Raw genomic sequence first — 23,209 nt, forward strand, 5'->3', positions numbered from 1 at the left:
TTTGGTTGTATCTCTAATTCGTGTTGATTGTGACCTTTCTGCTCTTAGCCAACCGTTGAGTTATTTTTTTCTTATTTTGAGAAATACATTTTCTTTTTCAGTTTTGCTTGATCATGTCATAGTTTTACTCTACTCATTTTTTTTTGTTTTTGTTTTTTTTTTAGATTTTATCTATTTATTTGACAGAGAGAGATCACAAGTAGATGGAGAGGCAGGCAGAGAGAGAGAGAGGGAAGCAGGCTCTGCTGAGCAGAGAGCCGGATGCGGGACTCGATCCCAGGACCCACTGAGTGGCCACTCAATTGGCCACAGAGCCACCCAGGCACCCCTACTCTACTCATTTTTAATCCTTTTATTTCTTTAAGCTTATTGAGCATTCCATGTCCTGTAACTCATTATTCCAATATCTGAAGTCTTCAAAAGTCTGATTCCACCATCTTTTATTTCTCAGGTTCTTATTTATGGGCTTTGTTTCCCGGAGGGATGTAATTTTTGCCCACGAACTATTTCTTGGAACTGTGTGTGTATATGTGTATATTTAGGCTAAGGTTGAAGTGAATTTTTCCGGAGATGATTTACATATTTCTTATTAGAGCTCTGTGGTTGCTTTCAGTTTGTGACCATTTCAACTTGCATTCCTGGGTTGAGGTTTTTGACCATTCAGTAGCAACCCCTTGTGAGGGCCAGGTTGTGGTTGAACTTGGAGGAAGATTGCCAAGTTTTGAGAGTAATTGTTTTCATTTTCATTTTCGTTCCTGAGATGTGTGTGTATGTGGATGGGTTTCTCTCTTGATCACCTTTGTAGTCCCAGTTTAAATTATGAGGGAGGAGCAGACATTATAATTTCTCTCTCAGGCTGGATATTACTTTTGCCTTGTATTCCTTGAGCCCCATTTAATTGGGAGAATGAATCTTGCATTGGGTGATGTAAATAAATGCCTTCGAGGGGAAAGCTAGTTTTTGTGTTTTGCTTTTTACCCTGTTGGGTTCTTAGCTTCATTCAGTTCTTCATCTGAATCTTCCTTATTTCCTTCCAAGCTCGTCAGTGTATTTAGTTGAGAAGATAAAAACATCCATTATGTTTCAGTGGAGAATCAGAAGTATACTTAGCTTATCATATTGCCAGAAATGGAACCCACAGCTGCAGTTTTTCCAAGTTTCAATCTGATTTAGTTACTATTCTTCAGACTTTATATGAACACTTAGCACCTCTGTATTTTTATCAGGCCATTTCCCCTACTTCAAATATCCTGTCCTCCCCCCCCCAGCCAAATTCTGTTCACTCCACAAGGTTCACTTCAAGTTCTCCTTCTTTAAGAGAGGCATTGCAGAGTGTCCTCGCTCAGTAGTTTCCAGATGTTTGGAATTTTGCACCACTAAAATCTTAAAAACAAGGTTTGTGGAACCACAAAGAAATGATCATCTCCTATCATCATCACTTTTGAAAAGAAACTACATTTTTACAGCAAAGAGCAGGAAGAACATGTCAGATTAAGGGTGGTTTTGTTTATTTATTTATTTATTTTTTTTTTAAAAAGATTTTATTTATTTATTTGACAGACAGAGACCACAAGTAGGCAGAGAGGCAGAGAGAGAGGGGGAAACAGGCTCCCTGCTGAGCAGATAGCCTGATGCCGGGCTCGATCCCATGACCCTGAGATCATGACCTGAGCGGAAGGCAGAGGCTTAACCCACTGAGCCACCCAGGCGCCCCAAGGGTGGTTTTAAAAATTGCATACTTTTATATGGAAAACACACTGTGCTGTCCCCTTGTTGTCCCCCTCATTTTGCTATTGACTGTCAAGGGCCTCATTGTAGACTGTCCACAGGTAATCAGACCAATGGCCTGCAGCCAGGATGAGGTCTTCAACTTGCAAGCCCACAGCATTCTGTTTTACCAATTGTGTGGCACCTAGTCTTGTATTTCCTCATGGCAGCTCATGTCTTACTGTTTACCTTTACATTTTATTATGTTTTATCTCCTTGACTAGACTGTAGGTTCCTTAAGAGCCATTATATGTGTGTATTTAGATTACTCATAAATATGTGTTGAATGAGTTAAATTTAGATGCCTCTGATGATAGTTGAAACCTAAAAATATTTATAGAGCACACATTTGAGTATATCACAGCTTTGAATGTTGTTTATTTCTTGAAGAAAAAAAAGTTTTAATATGAATCATGAGTCTCTTATTCATCTCCCTTCTCCTCAGGGAAATTCATTCAATTAACAAACTTACCGAGTGCTTGATAAAAGCCAGGCCTTTTGTTAGACGCTGAGAATACAAAGATGAAGTGGAAACAAAGTTCCAGTCTAGTGGGTTCTACGTACATATAACTAGAAAGAATGGACTAGCTCCTGGGAAGCCTGTATAGTAGAGCTTTGAAACAAGTCTTGTGACAATGTAGAGAGAGCAACTGTGTTTTGTGAGGGAGTCAGAGAGGCCTCCCGAGGGGAGGAGGCATTCTTTCATTTAGTCATTGATTCAACAAATATCTCCAGTGCCTACTATTTGCCAAGCCCTGTTGTAGATGCATGTTGAGTAAATGCAGTGCTTGGTGATAGAGCACGTTTTAGGAAGGCGATTGTGCTCAGGAACATACCTTGTGAAGTCACAGCAGACCTGGGTTTGAGTTCATACACTGCTGCTTACTAGGTACTTGCCCTTGGGGCAAGCTGTTTAATTTCTGTAAGACTATTTTGTAAAATCCTCCAAGACTCCCTTACCTCACAGGATTGTCATGTAGATAAAAGGAGGTGTGGTATATGAAATGCTCTGCACAGTTCCCAGCCCTTCTGAATTAGCTCAACACATGGTAAATATACCTACAAGGCATAGGTGATTGAGGCCTGATGAGAAGGTCAATATGACTGTCATGTGGGGGCTATGTGTTGTGTGTTGGTAGCTGGTGGTGGCAGAAGCTGAAGGGTCTAGCGAGGCTCAGTTGCAAACAACATTGCTTCTCATGCTAATTAGTATCTTTATTACTGAATGCATTTGGGAGTCTCAGAGATTCATGTTCGAGTTTTGTCTTCATTTTCTAAACTGTGTTGTGCCATGTAGAGCTTAGCATAGTAGTTAGGAACATGAACTTTGGAGCCAAAATGCCTGGGTTCTGGTCCCAGCTTCATTTCCTAAATGTGTGAGCTCAGACAAGTACTTGAACAGTCTGCACGTTAGTTTCTTCACTGGTACACTGGGTAATAAACATAGCTGTCTTACATGTTTGTTTTGTTTGCATACATGCTTTTTGAGTTTTATTTTATGTTTCATTATTTTTTTAAGGTGTGGAACTCTATGTCAGAGGAGCCTTATGTAAAATTTAGAGGTAAAACAGTAAAAGTAGGGGTGCCTCGGTGGCTGAGGTTGAGTCTGAGTCTTGGTTTCAGCTCAGATCTTGAGCTCAGGTTCCCTGGATCAAACCCAGTGTGGGGCTCCCTGCTGGGTGGGGAGTGTGCGTCCCTCCCCCTGCTCGCTCCCTGCTCCTCCTCCCCCAACCCCCACCACATGCACCCTGGGGCATGGCTCACTCTCTCTCTCAAATAAATAAATAAATCTTCAAAAAAAACCCCATAAAAGTAAATCTGTGTGATGGATCTCTTTCATTCCCTTCCCTTTTCCCCTAAGGCCTCTGATACATCTCTGGTCTACACTAAAAACCACTGTCTTAGAAAAGTGAATGTTGGGGCTCGTGGGTGGCTGAGTGAAGGATCCAACTCTTGATTTCCAATCAGGTCATGAATCTCAGGGTTGTAAGAGCGAGCCCCACATTAGGCTCCCTGTGCAATGGGGAGTCTGTTACTCTCCCTCTCCTTCTACCCCTCCCCTAAAGTAAATAAATCGTTAAAAAAGGGGGCGGGGGGGGGGCGCCTGGGTGGCTCAGTGGGTTAAGCCACTGCCTTCGGCTCAGGTCATGATCTCGGGGTCCTGAGATCGAGTCCCGCATCAGGCTCTCTGCTCGGCAGGGAGCCTGCTTCCCTCTCTCTCTCTCTGCCTGCCTCTCTGTCTGCTTGTGATCTCTCTCTGTCAAATAAATAAATAAAATCTTTAAAAAAAAGGGGGGGCGGGGTCTTTCTCTTAAGTATTTGTCTAATTGATAATCAGGACAAAGAACTTTTATTTGGGAAATTAGCATTTGTAGTAGTCTACATCAGTGTATATATTTCAAGGTTTACTTATTTTAGAGTGTGTGCATGTAGGGGCAGAGGAAGAGAATCTTTCAAGTAGACTCCCTGCTGGGTAGGAGCTGTTGTTGGGCTCCATCCCATGACCCTTGACCCTTGATAAGATCAGGACCTGAGCTGAAACCAAGAGTCAGAGGCTCAACCGACTGAGCCAACCAGGCACCCCTAAATGAATATTCTGATATAAATATCATGAGCCTTCATATTAACAACTAAAATATGACTTTGGATTTTGCAAAAAACAAAAAAAAAGATTTTGCAAATCTCTTTGATTTAGAGCTACAAGATGTCAGAACTGGAATAGGTCTTTCTTAGTGATCTGTTCATGGAGGGAAAATTGGATCCTACAGAGGGAAGTCTTTAAAGCTATGCTACAGCCAGTCCCCACATGCTCATGTTTTAGACCTCCTGGCTCTCATTTCTTGCTCCAAGCTGCACAGCTAGTTCATTGCCAGAACCAGGGCAAGCAGATAGTTTTCACCATTCTAGGACTTCTGCTGCTTTCACCTCTTGCTGTTTTACAGTATGTATTCTTGGCTTTAATGTTGACTTTGCTCTGAAGCATTACTTGGTGAGTCTATGAATTGTTTTTTGTTCCTCCGGTTCTTGGAGTTCTCAGAGAGTAAGGGCACGTGGACTTGGGCTCATTAGGTATTCCAAGATGCCTTTCCTTATATTGATAAGTTTAAATGTCTGATTAATTACCATCTAACTGTAAATCTAGAAAAGAGGTAAACCATGAAAAATAATGATGTTCTAAATTAAAAACGGATATTATTTACCTCAGTGAGTAAGCAGACCCACCATCGTTGAAAATTTAAATTTAAATTTTAGGAAAATTTAAAGTTGTTTTCCACTCTGTTAATGCCCTTTTATGTTAAGGAAATGGCAGACATTTGAATGGGTGTCCATGACTGGTCACACAGAGCCTGCACACTCCCGACCACTTACTCAGGAGGTACTACTCAGGAGCTAATAAAGTACCGTAACTAGGCCTTTAAAGCACTCCCACAACCTTTAGGCTCTTCTAGTCTGTCAGGGACCATACAGACTCTTGTATTGGATTTTCTGTCTCCCTTTGTCTTTCAGTTTTAAGCATTGTTATTTAAATGGGTCCTAAACCTGGCTGGCTATTCACCAGAATCACCTGGGAAACTTAAAAAAAAATCTTTGGGACCTCACTCTAGACCCTCTGAACTAGAATCTCTGGGACCTGGGGATCTGTGTTTTCAAAAAGTTTCCTCAGGTGATTTTGTTGAAACAGTGGACGGACCTAAGTTCTAGAACAAGTGGTAAAGCTGATGCCTGCTCTGAGAGTCAGTTCTGGATTCGTAGCAGAGAGAATCTGACTCAGCTTGTTTTTAATCCTGGTCCCTTTATGTTCTTAGGGATAATTCCTGTATTTTGCTTCTTAGTGATGGATCAATTCATAGCAGTTTTTAAGCCGTGTTCCCATAAAACTTTGGGGTTCCATGAGTTCCTGTTAAAATTGAATGATGCTGAATATTTTCCCATAGGTCTCTGTTTCTGTCTCTGTCTCTCTCTCTCTCACACACACCCCTAAATGGAGAGAATATTTCCATTTTAAGTGGAAATTCCTTTTTTGAACAGAAATTCTTAATTTTGATATAATCAAACCCATCAGTTTTTCACATTATGGTTTGTGCTTGTTGAAGATTTTATTATTTCACAGAGAGAGATCACAAGTAGGCTGAGCAGAGAGCCCGATGTGGGGCTCCATCCCGGACTCTGAGATCATGACCTGAGCCAAAGGCAGAGGTTTAACCCACTGAGCCACCCAGGCGCCCCCCCCCTTTTGAAAAAGACTTTATTTATTTATGGTTTGTGCTCTTTACAAGTTTATTATTTTTAGTAATCTCTACATCCCACATGGGCTCAAACTCACAACCCTGAATTCAAGAGTCCCATGCTTTTCCAATTGAGCCAGCCAGGCGCCCCTGGTTTTTGCTTTTGAAGTGTTATATCCTTAGCTATCTAAATCTATGGTTTTGATTTTGAACACTATCAGAGGAGTGCATGGAGAAAGCCTTAGAAGGAGGTTAGATGAAAATGGAAGAATTGTAGATAGAAGAGAATGAAATTATCTCAATATCAATTCAAAATTTTTTTCTGCATAGATGGTCATGTCTGCAAATAGGAAAAAAATTGATTGCTTCCTTTTCAGCCCTACGCCTTTTGTTTTTCTTGCCTTATTGTCCTGGCTTAACTGTTCAGTATAATGGCTAAGTGGTGAGGGTGGATATCCTTGTTTTATTTCTAATCCTGAAAGGAAAGTATTCAGTCTTTCAAAATTAAGTATAATGTTAACTGTAAGTTTTTCATAGAGGTCCTTTATTACCTTGAGGAAGATTCCCCTCTATCCCTAGTTTTCTGAATTTTTATAATGAATATGTTTTGAATTTTATGAACTGCTTTTCTGCGATTGATATAATTTTGATTTTTCTTTTTTAGCCTCTTAAGATGGCATAGACTCTATTGATTGATTTTCAATATTAAGCCAGCCTTGCATCCCTGGAATAAATTCCACTTGGTCATGGTGTATCTTGTTGAATTCTGTTTACTAATATTTTGGTAAGGATTTTTGTGGCTAAAAGGATATTGATCTACTGTGTGTGTGTGTGTGTGTGTGTGTGTGTGTGTGTAATTTATATGTTTAGTACTATCTTTGTCTGGTTTTGGTATTAGAGTATTACTGGCCTTGTATAATGAGTTGAAGTGTTTCATCCTCTTCTGTTTTCTGGAAGATATTGTATAGTATTTGGTATTCTTTTTTTTAAAAATTGAAATATTTTTATTTTATGTACAGGGAGTTAGCATTAGGGTAGGTATCTTGGGTATCTTCAGTAGGTCTCTTGGATGACCCATTCAAGGAAGTTCATTTAATTCAACTTAATGAAGCCTATATCCCTTGAGTACTGGTAGAAACACTGGCCATGTGTATTGAGTTTGTGTATCTGGATCAGACCATGTGGGTTCGAGCAGACGCAACAAAAACCCTGGCCATATTTCCTCAGATGGCTCCAGTAGAACTGCTGGTGACCCATCTTTCCCATCCCCATCAGATGCAACAAGGCAAAAGGTATAATTGGTATTAATTCTTTCAGTGTTTCTTAGAATTCTCCAATGAAACCGTCTGCATCTAATGAGATGATCATTTGACTTATTTAGTTCACGTAGTTACCATTTCTGATGCTCCTTATTTCTTGGTAGAGGTCTATATTTCCATATTTCCATTATTTCTTTCTACCTGAAGGACTTCTAACGCTTCTTGTAGTGCAGGTCTGCTGGTGATGAATTCTTTCAGCATTTGTAATATCTGAAAAAAATCTTTATTTTGTCTTCACTTTTGAAATATTCTCTGGGAATAGAATTCAAGGTTGTCAGTTTCTTTCAGTACTTAAGAGATGCTGCTCTGCTGTTCACTCATTTGCCTAGTTTCTGACAAGAAATCTGTCATTCTAATCTTTGTTCCCGTGAATATAACATGTGTTTTTGTTCTGCTTTTAAGATTTTCTCTTTAATACTGATTTTGAGCAATTTGGTCATGATGTGCCTTAGATTTCTTCCTGTTTCTTGTGCTTGAAGTTTGTTGAGATTTCTGGATTTGTGCATTTATTGTTTTCATCAAATTTAGAAAGTTTTTGATCATTATTTAGTTTTTCTGCCTCCTCCTGTCTTTGGGGATTCCAATTACTGATATATTTAGGCAGCATGAAGTTGTTCCATAGGTCAGTGATGCTTTGGGTTTGTTTGAAATTTTTCCCTTTGTATGTTTCATGTCTTCACGTTCATTAATCTTTTCTTCAGTGTTTATTCTGTAGTTAATCTCATTTGGTAGATTTTTCATTGTCATTTTATCTCTAGAAATTTAGTTGGTTCTTTTTTTTTTTTTAAAGTTTTTTTTTTTTTTAATTTATTTATTTGAAAGACAGAAATTACAAGTAGGTGGAGAGGCAGGCAGAGAGAGAGAGGAGGAAGCAGGCTCCCTACTGAGCAGAGAGCCCGATGCGGGGCTCGATCCCAGGACCCTGGGATCATGACCTGAGCCGAAGGCAGAGGCTTTAATCCACTGAGCCACCCAGGTGCCCCCAGTTGGTTCTTTTTTGAATCTCGTCTCTTAATTTTGTAAACACTTGGAATATAGTTAGAACAACTATTTGGATGTGCTGTCTTCTAATTCTAACATCGGTGTAAGTTTTAGGTTGGCTTTTCTTGTTATGGGTTGTATTTTCCTAATTCTTGGCATGCCTGGTAATCTTTTTATTGACTGCCAGACACTGTGTGTTTAATATTGTTGGGTGTGGGGTATTTTTGTGTTCTTACGAATATTCTTGGACTTCTGGCAGTGATCTGAGGCAATCGAAAGCTCTTCTCATTTGTTTTCCATCTCTCAAGAAATTGTTATGCTTTGCTGCCTGATATCTTGAAAACCATTGTTTCATATATTTCATAAGTTGAGTATGAAAGAGTTTGATCCTCTGGGTTTTGATTTTAAGACTTGTTAGGTGGGACTAAAGCAGGACTCAGCCTAGGATTAATTATTCCCCATTGCTAAGGTAATACCCTGTTCTGTCCAGTGCACTGTAAATAATATAAAGAACTTTAAAAAACAAAACAATTTCAAGTGAGGTGTTGATCTGATGCCTCATCACCCCTGAATACTTCAGTGGGCTTTTCTGACAAATATAAAACCACAATCAAACATCAAAATCAGGAAATTAATGTTGATGCATTACTACCTTTAAGCCTTAGACCCCATTCAGATTTCAGTAGTCCCTAGTAACATTTTTTTTTATTATAGCAAAAAGATCCAGTTCAGAATCATACATTGTGTGCAGTTGTCTTGTCTCTTTGGTTTCCTTCAGTCTGGAAGAGCTCTTTAGTCTTTCCTTGATTTCTGTGACTGACACTTTTTTTTTTTTTTTCTGACACTTTTAAAGATTTCAGGCCAGATATTTTTTAGATGATCTCTCAATTTGAATTTGTCTGATTGTCTGATGTTTCTTAAGATTAGATTGTGGTGAAGCATCTTTGACAGAAATGTCCTGGAAATGATGCTGTTTTCCCATTGCATTCTAACAATTTGTCTCATTACTTACGTTGATCACTTTAATGAGTTGATTAAGGTAGTTTTTGCTAAACTTCTACACTAAAAAGTTACTCTTTTCCCTCTTGCAATTAGTAAGTATTTTGTGGGAAGGTGCTTTGAAACCATGTAAATGGTCCATTTCTCATTCAGTTTTCAATTCACTTATTTATATCAATGTGGACTCATGGTTTCCTGTTTTATTTGATGAGTTAATAATCTGTTAATGTCCTTATTGAGTTTGATGCTTAAATTTCCCCAGATCTGGCCAGTGGGAGTCTTTTCAAGCTGGTCTTTTGACAGTTCCTGTCATTCTTTGAGCCCTTCTTTGCTTTCTGACACAATAAGATGTTCCAGCTCATTTTGTACTTTCTCTGCCCCAGCCCTGGAATCAGCTCTTTCCCCAAGGAGCTCTAGTTCCTGTTAGAGAAGAGTTGTATTAGGAACCCAACATCTGGGTACTAGATATGCTCATTACTACTGGGAATATTGCTGCTACTACGCCCTGTCAGTAGACAGAGCCGGGAAATATGTGTATGTTTAAAAGTCAGGTTGCATTTATGTTTTATTTCCTTACCTATATATTTATTGAAAACCTTGAGTTCACACTAATACCTCCAATTCAAACCCAACTCTATAGAATTCATTCAGTTTCTTGTTTACTTCATCTGTGACAAAGCAGGCCCTCTGTACTGGTCTTGGGCGCCTTCATCCCTACCCTATATGGATGGTCTCCTCTTTCACCTTGTTTTCCTAGGATCATCATACCTAATCCTGTAGTTGGATGGACCCCTGCCCTCTCCACTGCCTTGTGGGTACCATGCTCAGACTCTGACTCTCCATCATGCCGAGCCAGCCTGCCCCAAACCCACCTGGCCAAACTTCATACCAACCCAGGCTTCCACACTGTACTCTAGGGTGCCCTTGTGCTTGGACATGCTCCTCACCCTCTTGGCCTCTGACAGCCTTGTACCTCTGGGGGTCACATTCTTCTCCCTACTCATGTTTCAGGCCTGGCCATCCATGTGTTTGGACATATTTCTCATTCCACTCAAGTTCTGACTCCCCATGCCCGGGTGCTCCCCCTGAATGAATGTCTCCACTTGGATCTGCCATTGTATTGCCAGGCCACCCTTTGTATGGATATCCTCCTCCCCTGCTCATCTGACATCCCTTAGCAGGGACCTCGAGGGATACTTTCCTCGGCCTGCTCAGGCTCTGACAGTGCACACTGGGCCATTGCCCACGTGAACGTCTACCTTGCTTTGCCTAGGTAATAACTTTGGGACTAAATTGTTCAGAAAGGATGGAGGAAAAGTTAGGGAAGGGGAGGCTTTTAAATATTTTTTAAGCACAAAAATGTTAATGAAATAGACATGATCTTTGCAAATGTTATTAGTATGATTGAAGAGTCTATATTTTACACTGTAGCTCAGCACAGTGGAGAATTTCTTTAAACAGTATGGAGTATTGGGGTGCTCGGTTATCTCAGTTGGTTAGGTGCCTGACTCTTGATTTCACTCAGGTTGTGATCTCAGGGTCTTGCCATCTTCGAGCCCTGTGTCAGGCTGTGCTCAGTGGGTGAGTCTGAGACTCCCTCACCCTCTCCCACTGCCCCTCCACCTGTTCTCACAGGCACACATTCTCTTTCTCTCTGTCTCAAATAAATACATCTTCAAAAAAAAAAAAAAGTATGGAGTATTTCACATGGCTGAGGGGTGTGCAGGCACTGTTTTTCTTCTTGGAACTCAGCTAAATTTCTTCCATTAGCTTGCTTTACACAGGATGGCACGAGAATTTTTCCTATATGAAAAGGTGAAACTTTGCAACTCCTCGCACAGCAGGATCTGTGTATCTTTATTAATCTGATCCTGAGAGCATTATTAGAAATGAAAAGTTAAGTGTAAAACCTTGAAACGACTTGTTTGTATAATTACACAACTAAGTTAATCATTTTCTAACAAGTCTTAACAATGACTGCATTCTTCTCTGGAGGTGTTAACTTGTTATGGGTTAGAAAGCACCCTTTGATACAGCATTTTCAGCCCGGAAAAACGGCTTTAATTTCAGAGTTCACTGGAACAAATGGAGACTTGTTGGAAATATTAACACTACCCTTTTGCTTGTTTGTCTGGCTTAAAAGAAGCAATGTTTAGTAGGTGATGTTTGCTAGCATGTTTTGAAGTGTATACAGTTTCGATTGACTTTGTTATCAACTTAAGACAGTTTAACTGGTATGAAGTTTGAAATAGACTTCTGCTGCTCTCTGCTCCCTTAGTATGTAAATTTGTAACTAAAGAAACAGTGTGGTGAAGTCAGATCATTGGTCTATAGAGAATAGGTTGCTATTTTGCTTGATACTATGCGGGTTTGAAGATTTGATGGCTGTGGAATGAGTAAGGGGTCCTAACATGGTGCGTGTTTAAATCTGTAGCTCTAAATAACACTTAAAGGGATGAGGGCCTAGCATTGTAGCATGGTTACCATATGCAGGGAAGATTCATTTTATGAGGAGTTAGTGTTATATTTTTCTCCTAATCTCATAATATGTTGTAATTGAGGAAAAGTAGATCCTAATTGAAAGCTGATGATCCAGCAGAGTGATCAATAGCATGATACTCTAAAACAACAACAACAAAAAAACCCATTAAGCTTTCCTGCTGCCTGAATATTGTCAAAGCCTTTGTCTGTTTCATGACTTCAAGCTGAGTGTACTTAATCATTTTGAGAACATGGCCCTGAGCACTGAGCATGGCCCTTCCAGTGAATCACTGAGAATTGTGTTCAGAAGAGTGGTATTGAATAGAAATGCTCTCTTGGCTTACTTTCAGGCTTCATTCTCCCAGAAGCAAGAACTGAGCAGACCTCCCTTCTTTCAAACATTTTAGCTGTTTGTGTGTCATTTTTCTGTATTTAAGAGCCAAGGCTGTTGTCAGCAGGTGTGACTTATTGATACCTTTGACTCCAAAGGAAGATATCTTTAAAGGGTAACAGTCATGTGTAAGCAGTGTGTATCCAGTAAATTACCTCTTGTCAGGGAGAAGCAGTTACTAGGAGCTGGAAACCACATGTCAGGTGTTGGAGGAAGACTCATTCATCAGACACTTACTATGCCAGGTGTCAGACCAGGGCTGTGAAAAGACCGTCGGTGCCCTCAAGAAGCTGCCAGTCTAGAGGGAAGGTGGATATTTAATCAAAGGGACGTGGGTGGTTCTCCACTGGAATAAGTTGGGAGGGGGGAGCTTTAAACAAATACTGGTGCCTGGAGATTCTGATTTAGTTGTTCTGGGGGTGCGGCCTGGGCATTAGGATTTTTAAAAGCCCCTTGGGTAATTGTAATTGCATCAGGGTTGAATGTGGTAAGAACGGCAAGAGTGGGGGAAGCACAGGGTGCCCTAGGAATGTAGAGGAGGGGTACTTAACCCAGTCTGTGCTGTGGCTATGCAGGATTGAGAAAGGCTTTCCAGAAAGGAGGGCACGCCTGAGCTGAGGCTTGATGAATGAGATTGTCAAGTGCAAAAGACTGGAAAGACTGTTCCTTGCAGAAGTGCATCTGAATAATGTCAGTAATGTCAAATGGTAAAGTGGTTAGAGCTGTTGGATGATTCTTGTTGATTCTGCTACTCCTTTGCTTTGACTTTGGCTAGTTTATCCTGAGTTTTAGTGTTGTCCACTTTTTTTTTTTGTTTTATAGCCATTTAAAACAAATTTTATTTGTCAGAGAGAGCACAAGCAGGGGGAGCGGCAGGCAGAGGGAGAAGCAGGCTCCCCACTGAGTAAGGACCCTGATGCGGGCTCGATCCCAGGACCCTGGGATCATGACCTGAGCGGAAGGCAGACATTTAACCGACTGAGCCATCCAGGTGTCCCATTGTTCTCCTCTTTAGATGGGGGTAAACACACACAGGATAGTTGAAGATTAACTGGGATAATGCATGTAAAGTGCTTAGCATCGTGCTTGGCACACGGAAGCAGTCCATAGTGGAAGTAGAACAGTAATGGTGTTCCTAGTGAACCAGAGCATGGTTTGTTGAGTGGGCGACAGCTAGTTCTGTACAGCTGGATGTTAGGGTACAGGACTGCAGGAGGTAAGGGTGGGTGGCAAAAAAAGTTGCTTGGCAGGTAGGCAGGGTTCCAGATCATTAAGGTATAGAGACGTAAGGCAATTAATAGTGGGATATGGTGGCAGTACCAGGACATTTCCATGGTAATATGTTAAGCTATATCATGAAGTGTTCTGGGAAAACTTGGGTCCATATTGGAAAATTGGCTCTGAATATGGTATTCTCAGCATCATTACGTGTACTGAATTAGCAGTGAGTGTTAATAGGACAGAAATAGGTTTTTCGGTTCCTTTAGCCAAGTAGCTAAAAATATTGAGCATCTTGAGAGGAGTAATGGAGGAAATAAGCAGTCTCAAGGTAGTCTCAGGGACTTTCTGGAAATTGTTAGTCTTCATTGTTTATAGGCTTAATGAAAATATTAAGAGTCTCTTGGCCATTTGCATTTAGAAGAGGCACTTTTAAATTTATTTTTTGATTTGCAAAGAAATAGAAAATGCTTCCATCTGCATTGGGTTCACTGGCCCTTAAAATAACTTATGTATATTTGTTGGTATGTTACATAACTTGTCATAACATTAGTCACCACCTCTTCCATAAGGCAACATGTAAGTGATCATGGATAAGCATGACTATAACTTATAATTATAGTCCAATTTGTTCTTAGTGTTTTAGTCAGCTTTTTTGCCCCCCCCCCTTTTTTTAAGTAACTGTCATAATCTTTAGCTCCATGTAATAGAACTCTGGCAGGTATTTGAACTGAGTGAAAAACTTAGGTAGTTTTTTAAATTATTATTTTATTCGTTTATTTATTTTAAAAAGATTTTATTTATTTGACAGGGAGATAGAGCACAAATAGGCAGAGTACTGTAGGCAGAGGGATAAGGAGAAGCAGGCTCTCTGCTGAGTGGGGAGCCTGATGCAGGGCTCGATCCCAGGACCCTTGGGATCATGACCTGAGCCCAAGGCATCTGCCCAACCAACTGAGCCACCCAGGCGCCCCAGGTAGTTTTATTGTTACTCATTAGAAGAATGAGGCAGTAACTAAGGATAGCAATAGAAGAGGAGTAAGCTTCAGTCCTACAAATGCTGTTTTTCTTTTAAATCTGTTTTATTACAAAAGCTCCGTTGATGGATTATTAAGGTATACCTTAAGTTTATTTTGTTTTGTGTGCTAAATTATCTGGAGGAAGAATTCCATTTAACTTGATCAGTGGTTCATTCTTTTTTTTTTTCATTTTTAAAATTTTATTTATTTATTTGGTGGACAGAGAGATCACAAGTAGGCAGAGAGGCAGGCAGAGAGAGAGAGAAGGAAGCTGCCTGCTGAGCAGAGAGCCCAATGCAGGGCTTGACACCAGGACCCTGAGATCATGACCTGAGCCAAAGGCAGAGACTTGAACCCACTGAGCCCCCAGGCGCCCCTCGGTGGTTCATTCTTGAAGTGTGATCGCCAGTGCAGCTGCATCAGTATTACCTGTTAGTAGACAGTATTTGGCTACAAGTTAGAAATGCTAATTCTTGGGCTTTCCCCGCCTCCTTCTCCCCAAACTTTGAAGTAGGGCTAAAATCTCTCTTTTTCACATGCTGAAATTTGAGACTCATGGGAGTCTATAACCACTCCTATCATTTATTGAAATCTTTCAGACCCTAGGAAAGGCTGGTCTGTACTTCCTTTATTCCTTCTTTTCCGCTCAGTATTTGATTCTGGCTGTATCCCAGGCACCGTTTAGGTTCCTGGGAAGCACTAGTGGGTATGATCGACAAAATCCTTCTCCTGCAAGTTTACATTCATAGGAGGGAGACTGACAATGACCAAGACTGTGATAGGTATGCTGTGGAAAATTAAAATGAGATGCCAGAGAGTGTATCGGGGAAGGTCTTTCTGAGTTGAAATAGAAGCTAAGTTTTGAATGACAGGAAGGGCTACCTTTATGAAGATGGATGCAAAGGCCTGTTATATAGGAATGAATTTGGTGTATTTGAGGAGCTGAAGGAAGGACAGTGTGCCTCGAGTGCAGTGAGCAAGGGAAAAAAGGTATGAAATGAAGTTGGAGAGAGAGGAAGAGGCCAGATCATGTAGACCTTGTAAGGACTTTTCTCCCCGCCATCCTCAGTTTTGTTTTGTTTTTTTTTTTTTAAATTGTAAAATACATGTGAAATTTACCATCTTAACCATTTTTGGCAGTGTACAGTTTAGGGGCACTAAAGCTGCATACGCTGTGGTGCAGCCATGCCCATCATCCATCTCTAGAACCAAGATTTTGATTTTGGGTGATGGGGGACACGTCAGGGAGGTTTTAGGTAAAGGACTGGCCTAAACTGACCTTTCCAATAAAAGCATTATTGACCAAAGTTGAAATCTGATCAAAGGAGGGCAAGAGAGGAAGCAGCAAGATCAGTCAGGAGAGTGTTGCAGTCGTCAAGGTGAGGTTGTGATCTGGCAAGGACCATAGGATTGGGGATGCTGAGAAGCATTCAGATTCTGGATGTCTTTTTATGATCAAATCAACAGAATTTGCTGATTATGACATGTCAGTGATTGCGGCATATATATAAAGGAGGGGTCAAAGATGATACCAAGTTGTTGTTGTTGTTTTTTAAAAATCTAAATAATTGGTGAAATTCAAGCGACGCAGGTTTGAGGAAGAAAAGTACCATTTGCTAAATTAGAAATGCTTCTTGAATACCCAAGCAGGGATGCTGAGTAGGCAGTTGGATAAGGGAATTTGGAGTCGGAGAAGAAGTCAGGTTGTAGACATGATTTTGGGGCTTGTCAGCATTTGCATGGTAATTAAAGCCATGAGGCTGAATGAGATCATCTAAGTAATGAGTGGGGAGAGGGAGAGGTCCAGGACTAAATTTGAGGGTAGGAGAGGTTACATGAGAACGATTTAACAAAGGAGCAGCCAGTAAGGTAGGCAGAGAACCAACAGAGAATGATGCCCTGCAAGACGGGAGAAGAAAGTGTTTCAGGGAGGGAAAAGTCTGTCAGTTGTGTCAAGTGCTGCTGAGACATTGAGTAAGACGAGCCCTGAGAATTGGCCATTTTATTTATTTATTTATTTATTTATTTTTATTGTGTTATGTTAGTCACCATTCAGTACATCATTAGTGTTTGATGTAGTGTTTCATGATTCACTATTTGTGTATAACACCCAGTGCTCCATGCAATTCGTGCCCTCCTTAATACCCATCACCAGGTTTTCCTCCCTTCTAAAACCTTCAGTTTGTTTCCTGGAGTCCATAGTTTCTCATGGTTCGTCTCCCACTCCCAATTTCTCTCCCCTCATTTTTCCCTTCCTTCTCCTAATGTCCTCTGTGCTATTCTTTATGTTCCACGAATAAGTGAAACCATATGATAATTGACTTTTTCTGTTTGACTTATTTCACTTAACTTAGTCTCCTCCAGTCCCATCCATGTTGATGCAAAAGTTGGTTATTCATCCTTTCTGATGGCTGAGTACTATTCCTTTGTGTATATGGACCACATCTTCTCTATCCATTTGTCTGTTGAAGGGTATCGCGGCTCCTTCCACAGTTTGGGTATTGTGGACAGTGCTGCTATGAACATTGGGGTGCATATGGCCCCTCTTTTCACTACATCTGTATCTTTGGGGTGAATTTGTACTATAATTGCTGTGTCATAGGGTAGCTCTACTTTTTATTTTTTGAGAAACCTCCACACTGTTTTCCAGAGTGGCTGTACCAACTTGCATTCCCACCAACCGTGTAAGAGGGTTCCCCTTTCTCCACGGCTTCTTCAACATTTGTTGTTTCTTGTCCTGTCGATTTTTGCCATTCTGACTGGTGTAAGATGGTATCTCATTGTGGTTTTGATTTGAATTTCCCTGATAGCTAATGGTGATGAACACTTTATGTGTCTGTTAGGAGAGTTGGCCATTTTAATACATTTTAGCAATGTGGTCGTTGGTAAATATGACAAGGTTGTTTCAGTGCTGTGGTGGGTTCGGAAGCCTAGTTGAAGTGTGTTAGAGAAAGTGAGTATAGACCATGTTAGGCCAGTCTTCACTTAGAGATATAGCAGGTCTGTACAAAATGCCTTAACCTAATGGTACAGGTTAATTTATCAGAGTTCCAGTGTTAAAAAAACCAAAAAACCAAAACAACAACAACAAAAAAAACACTTGTTATGTAACATCTTTGTATGCGAGTGTTTGTTATTTCGATTTTCCAAATGAAATTTTGAGGTGAAATTCAGCCAGTTGAAAAATGAGGTTAAGAAAGCGATGTTGATTTAAAAAGTTTTTAAAATTTTTTAAAAGATTTTATTTGTCAGAGAGAAGCAGGGCGAGTGGCAGGTAGAGGGAGAAGCAGGCTCCCTTGCTAAGCAAGGAGTCTGACATGACACGAGCCAAAGGAAGATGCTTAGCCAACTGAGCCACCCAGGTGTCCCAAAGTTTTCTTTTTAAAATTGATTTATTTTGGAGCGAGGAAGTGCAAGTTTAGGGGGAGGGGCAGAGGGGTGCAGGAGAGAGAGAGAGAGAGAGAGAAAGAGTGAGTCCTAAGCAGACTGTGTGCTCAGCTCAGAGCCCAACGTGGAGCTTGATCCCATGACCCTGAAATCATGACCTGAGCTAAAACCAAGAGTTGGACACTCAGCTAACTGTGCCACCCAGGCACCCGAAGAAGGCTGTGTTTAGATTTTAGAAGGAGTCTTCCTGATGCTCTTTAAATAGCCTTAGAACATTCCTGTCTTCAATCAAACACTCTACTTTGAGATCATTTGAACAAAAGGGATGTTTCCGTAAGACATTTTCCACAATGTTTGGTGACCAAAGAAGGCTAACTTGATAGACCTTTTTGTATCTTCCTGCAGGGAAAACACACAAAAATTTTAAGGCTCTTTTAAAACTTCAATTTACTTTGTGTTATTTATCCTATTAAGTAAAACATTCTACTTTATTGTCTGATTTTCTTTTTAAAAGATTTTACTTACTTATTTGACAGAGGGGGACACAGCGAGAGAGGGAACACAAGCAGGTGGAGTGGAAGAGGGAGAGGGAGAAGCAGACTCTCTGCTGAGCAGGGAGCCCGATGTGGGGCTTGGTCCCAGGACTCTGGGATCATGACCTGAGCCGAAGGCAGATGCTTAACGACTGAGCCACCCAGGCACCCCTATTGTCTGATTTTTTTTTTTTTAAGATTTTATTTATTTATTTGACAGACAGAGATCACAAGTAGGCAAAGAGGCAGGCAGAGAGACTGAGGTGGGGAAGCAGGCTCCCTGCTGAGCGGAGAGCCCAATGTGGGGCTTGACCCCAGGACCCTGAGATCATGACCTTAGCCAAAGGCAGAGGCCTTAACCCACTGAGCCACCCAGGTGCCCCGTGATTTTTAAAATTGTATTTGACAAGGTCTATGTAAATACCTTGAACTTTAGAGCAGCCAACTCTTTTCACTGTAGGTACTTAAAGCGAAAGCTTAAGTTCCCCTTCAGGGAAGGAATGATGATCCTTCACAAGAGAAATGGATTTCTGATTGACAAAACACACATTTTTCTACTCCTAAGGAAGTAGAAGGAATATTAACCTATTTATTGAATCTCAGATGCCATTATTTGTAAAATGTACCATTATGTGTATTACTAAGGAGGAAAAAAAAATGCTGCCATTTAGCATTGTCAGATGCAATAGATTGTAAGAGATGTGGGAATGTGGAGGAAAAAGTTCATCTTAGAATCAGTGAAGCACAGAATTTGAGCCCCAGGAGGGTGAATTCTGGTTGTGGCTGTGTTTCTAACTAGCTGTGGCACTGCCGCCAAGTTACATAGAATCTCTTTGCCTCTGGTTCCTCACCTGTATGGTGAGAATAATAATAACCAGTCTACCTGTCCTCATAGGATTATGAGGATGAAATGAGATGAATGATTTATTTTGAGAAGTAGAATCTGCTGGGCAAATTCAGGGTATTTATTTGATTGAAAGTAACCGTTAGATCTGTTTGGGTGACTCAGCTTCTGAGCCTTGTTGTCAGGTTTAAAATAGAATTCTGTTACAGACATTTGAAAGTATAACATTTTCTCTTAAACCATTTTCAGTCAATCTGGAAATACCTTTTTATTGTAGTTTCAGAATCAAAGAGAAAACTCAAAGCTAATATAACCCGATGTTCTCATCATTCAGAATTAACAACTGTTAATATTCTGTTAGTGCTATGATCTTTTTCAAGCTTATTATGAAATATTTATGGCATAAAGAAGTAAAAGGATATAATAATGAAGTGTCATATACTTGCCATTGCCAGTACGGGGGAAGCCCCCTATGTGGAATTCGTATCTTGTATTTAGATTAGCATCCTGTCTTCATAATAGCCTAGTGATTTAGGATACTGTTTCTCTTGTTTCAGTCTTTAAAATCTGTAAATTAGCAAGCTGACTGCATCATATGTTTTATCCTGGACTATGTGGGAGAAGCTACTTTGTGCTAATGTTGCCTTGGTTTGAGTTTCCTCAGAATTCTGCTTCTGGATTTGGAGATACAACTGTGTAAATTCAGAACGTGACTCCTGTGAAATCATAATCACGGCTCTAGCCTATTATTTGTCAGCCGTTATACCTGGACAGTTTTTGTATGTTTTAAGTTTCACAGTAATTCTTCTGGTTAGGTGTTTTCATTTTTTTTCCCCTTAAATGTTTTTATTTATTTGAGAGAAGAGAGAAGGAGCACATCTGGTGGCAGGAACTGGTGGCAGGTGGGGGGTTGTTGTACAGGCAGAGGGAGAGGGAGAAGCAGACTCCCCACTGAGGAGGGAGCCCAACAAGGAGCTTGATCCTGGGACCCTGAGATATGACGTGAGTGGAGACCCTGAGCGGAAGGCAGATGCTTAACTGATGGGGCCACCTAGGCACCCCAGGTGTTTTCATCTTATAGATTAGGAAGGCATGGCTCAGAGAAGTTGAGTAACTTGGCCAAAGCTCCACAGCTATTAAGTTGTGGAGCTAAAGATTTTAAGTAAGGTCTGCCTTATACCACAGCCCACATGTTCTATACCACGCTGCCTTGATCCTTGTCAGTAATCACAGTCTTTTTCTTTTGTAGGCAGAACCCAGAGACCACGTTTGAAGTCTATGTTGAAGTGGCCTATCCGAGGACGGGTGGCTCTCTTTCAGGTATTTGCATGTTTGGTTATGATCTGTGTTTATCATATGAGATAGCTGTGCAGGACATCACCTCTTGGCCTTTTGGCTAAGATCAGGTGGAGAGAGCTGTGCACGTGGGATGTGTGAATATTCTAAACAGTGATTTATCTTTAAGTATATTTAATTGTCTTCCCCTTGTATTCCACATCATCCTAAGGAATGGAGAACAGGCACAGTGACAATTTAAGTCACTACTATATCAGGCTTGAAGTATGGTTCTGTTCACTGTGATCATTGGGTTTTGGTTTGTATCTTTCACAGATGCCGGGAAGTCAGCTGCTTAGTATGAAATATCGTTACCTTGCTAATGAGGAAGGCTTAGAATTTGTTACAAAATAATATAAAGGGAAAACTCTGCCACTAAACTGGAAGGAGATGTTTGAAATGGACTTAGTGCAGTAAATTTTATGTCTGCTAGTAAAAGTTGGAAATTAGTTCAAGGAAAAGCCTCCTCTGGCTTTAGCTTTTGGACTGATTTGGACGTGTATTCCTGGACAACAGGGTCTTAGTTAAGGTTAGAGTATCTTGCAAAAGCTGAGTATGTTCTCAACTAAAATCCTTCCTGGTTAATGAGAAAAAAATAACCCTATAACGTAGTATTCTTTTTCTTGGTAACTAGGAGTGATGCATTTGCCAGAGGTATGTCAGGAGCAGCCCTTGGTCCACACACACACACAGTTGTGTGTATTACTTGGTGTTTAGGGAAAGTGAATTTCTTGGATTAGAAACTTGGAGTAATCAGGATTCCAGTGATAGTTATGCTCTCAACTGGCTGTGCAACATTTTCTATTTCATTATGTTAGACTGTAAAACTCATAAAATAGCTGCCTTTTATTGAGTATCTGTTCTGTTGTCCTATGTGCTGGACATTTTATCCTTACAATACAACCCTTTAAAGATAGTTGGGTGGCATCTCCCTTATACCTATGAGAAAATAGAATCTCCGGTCAAATTATTTACCCAGATCACACGGCCACTGTGTGGAATAACCAGGATTTTTGGTTCAAGTCTTCTTTACTCTGCTAAGTTGCCGCCTCGAGGGCCGTGACCGTGTTGGGCACATCTCTCTATGTCATCCACAGGGCTTTGCATGATGCCACTAATATTTGTTAAATGAATGAATTTCTCTCTCTCTCTCTCTCTTTTTTTTAAAAAAGATTTTATCTATTTATTTGACAGAGATCACAAGTAGGCAGAGAGGAGGGGGAAGCAGGCTCCCTGCTGAGCAGAGAGCCCAATGGGGGGCTCTATCCCAGGACCCTGGGATCAGGACCTGAGCTGAAGATAGAGGCTTTAACCCACTGAGCCACCCAGGCGCCCCTGAATGAATTTCTCTTAATAGTGAAAGTGAGATAACTGTGTGCTGCTTTCTGGATTATCTAACGAAGGTTACAAATTTGTGGTCATTCTAGAAGTGGAATGTTAGCACCTATGTTACGTTATCCCTCTTACTCTGTAAACCATTGCCTTGGGAAGCCTCTGTTCTTAGGCGGCAGCCCCTCTGAGGGTCTACTTTACAGAGTAACCATTTGATGATGGCTGTGATTTGACAGATAAATTCAGGGACAGAATTTTTCTTTTTTTCTGGTTGCTACCTCTTTCAGTGTTCTAGGATTTTTTTTTCCTCCCAAAGTTAAAAGGAATTTTTTTGGGAAAAAGAACAATATTAGAAAAGTGTAAATAAGGTGGGGTGCCTGGGTGGCTCAATGGATTGGGCGTCTGCTTTCGGTACCGGTTATGATCCCAGAGTCCCGGGATCAAGCCCTGCATCAGGCTCCCTGCTCAGCAGGGAGTCTGCTTCTCTTTCTCCCACTCCCCTCTGCTCATGCTCTCTCTCTCACAAATACATAAGTAAAATCTTCAAAAAAAATTACAAGTAAGATGGAAGAATGAACAAAATGCAAAGTCTTAGTATCTTACCCCAGTCATCTAATTCATCTGCCCTGTAGACAACTTCTTTCTTGTATAACCCTTTAGTATATTATAAAAACTTTCTATTTTGAAAATATTTTATTTTATTTTATTTATTTATTTATTTTTTAAATTTTATTTTATTATTTTTTTGACAGATAGAGATCACAAGTAGGGAGAGAGGTAGGCAGAGAGAGAGAGAGGAGGAAGCAGGCTCCCCGCCAAGCAGAGAGCCCGATGCGGGGCCCGATCCCAGGACCCTGGGATCATGACCTGAGCGAAAGGCAGAGGCTTTAACCCACTGAGCCACCCAGGCGCCCCTTGAAAATATTTTAAAAGATGAAAGTTATAAGAATGGTCAAGTGCATATGCCCTTTCCTTAGGTTCATCAGTTGTTACCCTTTTTTGCCATACTTGCTTTATCATTCCGTATGTATATACATATTATTTTTTCAGAGTCGTGTGAGAATAAATTGCAGACATAGCAACGCTTTACCCCTACATACTTCAGAATATATCTCCTAAGAATTTTCTTCTTCTTTTTTTAAATATATATTTTTTAAAATTTATTTGACACAGAGAGAGAGATCACAAGTAAACAGAGAGGCAGGCGCAGAGAGAGAGGGGTGAAGTAGGCTCCCCGGTGAGCAGAGAGCCCGATGTGGGGCTTGATCCCAGGACCCTGAGATCATGACCTGAGCCAAAGGGAGAGGCTTAACCCACTGAGCCACCCAGGCGCCCCCTCCTAAGAATTTTCGTACGTAACTCTAGTTATTGAAAGGA

General features: G+C 40.7%; 2 protein-coding genes across 6 annotated transcripts in view; one reads left to right on the forward strand and one right to left on the reverse strand.

Annotated features, from left to right (window-relative positions):
* DENND1A (DENN domain containing 1A) overlaps positions 1 to 23,209 on the forward strand; it is a 493,090-nt gene that overhangs the window by 21,302 nt on the left and 448,579 nt on the right. For all 5 annotated transcript variants that reach the window (XM_046022048.1, XM_046022043.1, XM_046022046.1 and 2 more), the window contains exon 2: positions 20,415 to 20,485. In XM_046022048.1, the coding sequence (XP_045878004.1) occupies positions 20,415 to 20,485 (71 nt within the window). The remainder of the gene's footprint in view (positions 1 to 20,414; positions 20,486 to 23,209) is intronic.
* LOC123952707 (40S ribosomal protein S29-like) lies at positions 7,086 to 7,250 on the reverse strand. Its single transcript, XM_046022049.1, has one exon. It carries the CDS (start codon positions 7,248 to 7,250, stop codon positions 7,086 to 7,088), a length of 165 nt encoding a protein of 54 aa, XP_045878005.1.

Source organism: Meles meles, chromosome 11 (assembly GCF_922984935.1).
Source record: "Meles meles chromosome 11, mMelMel3.1 paternal haplotype, whole genome shotgun sequence".
NCBI lineage: Eukaryota > Metazoa > Chordata > Mammalia > Carnivora > Mustelidae > Meles > Meles meles.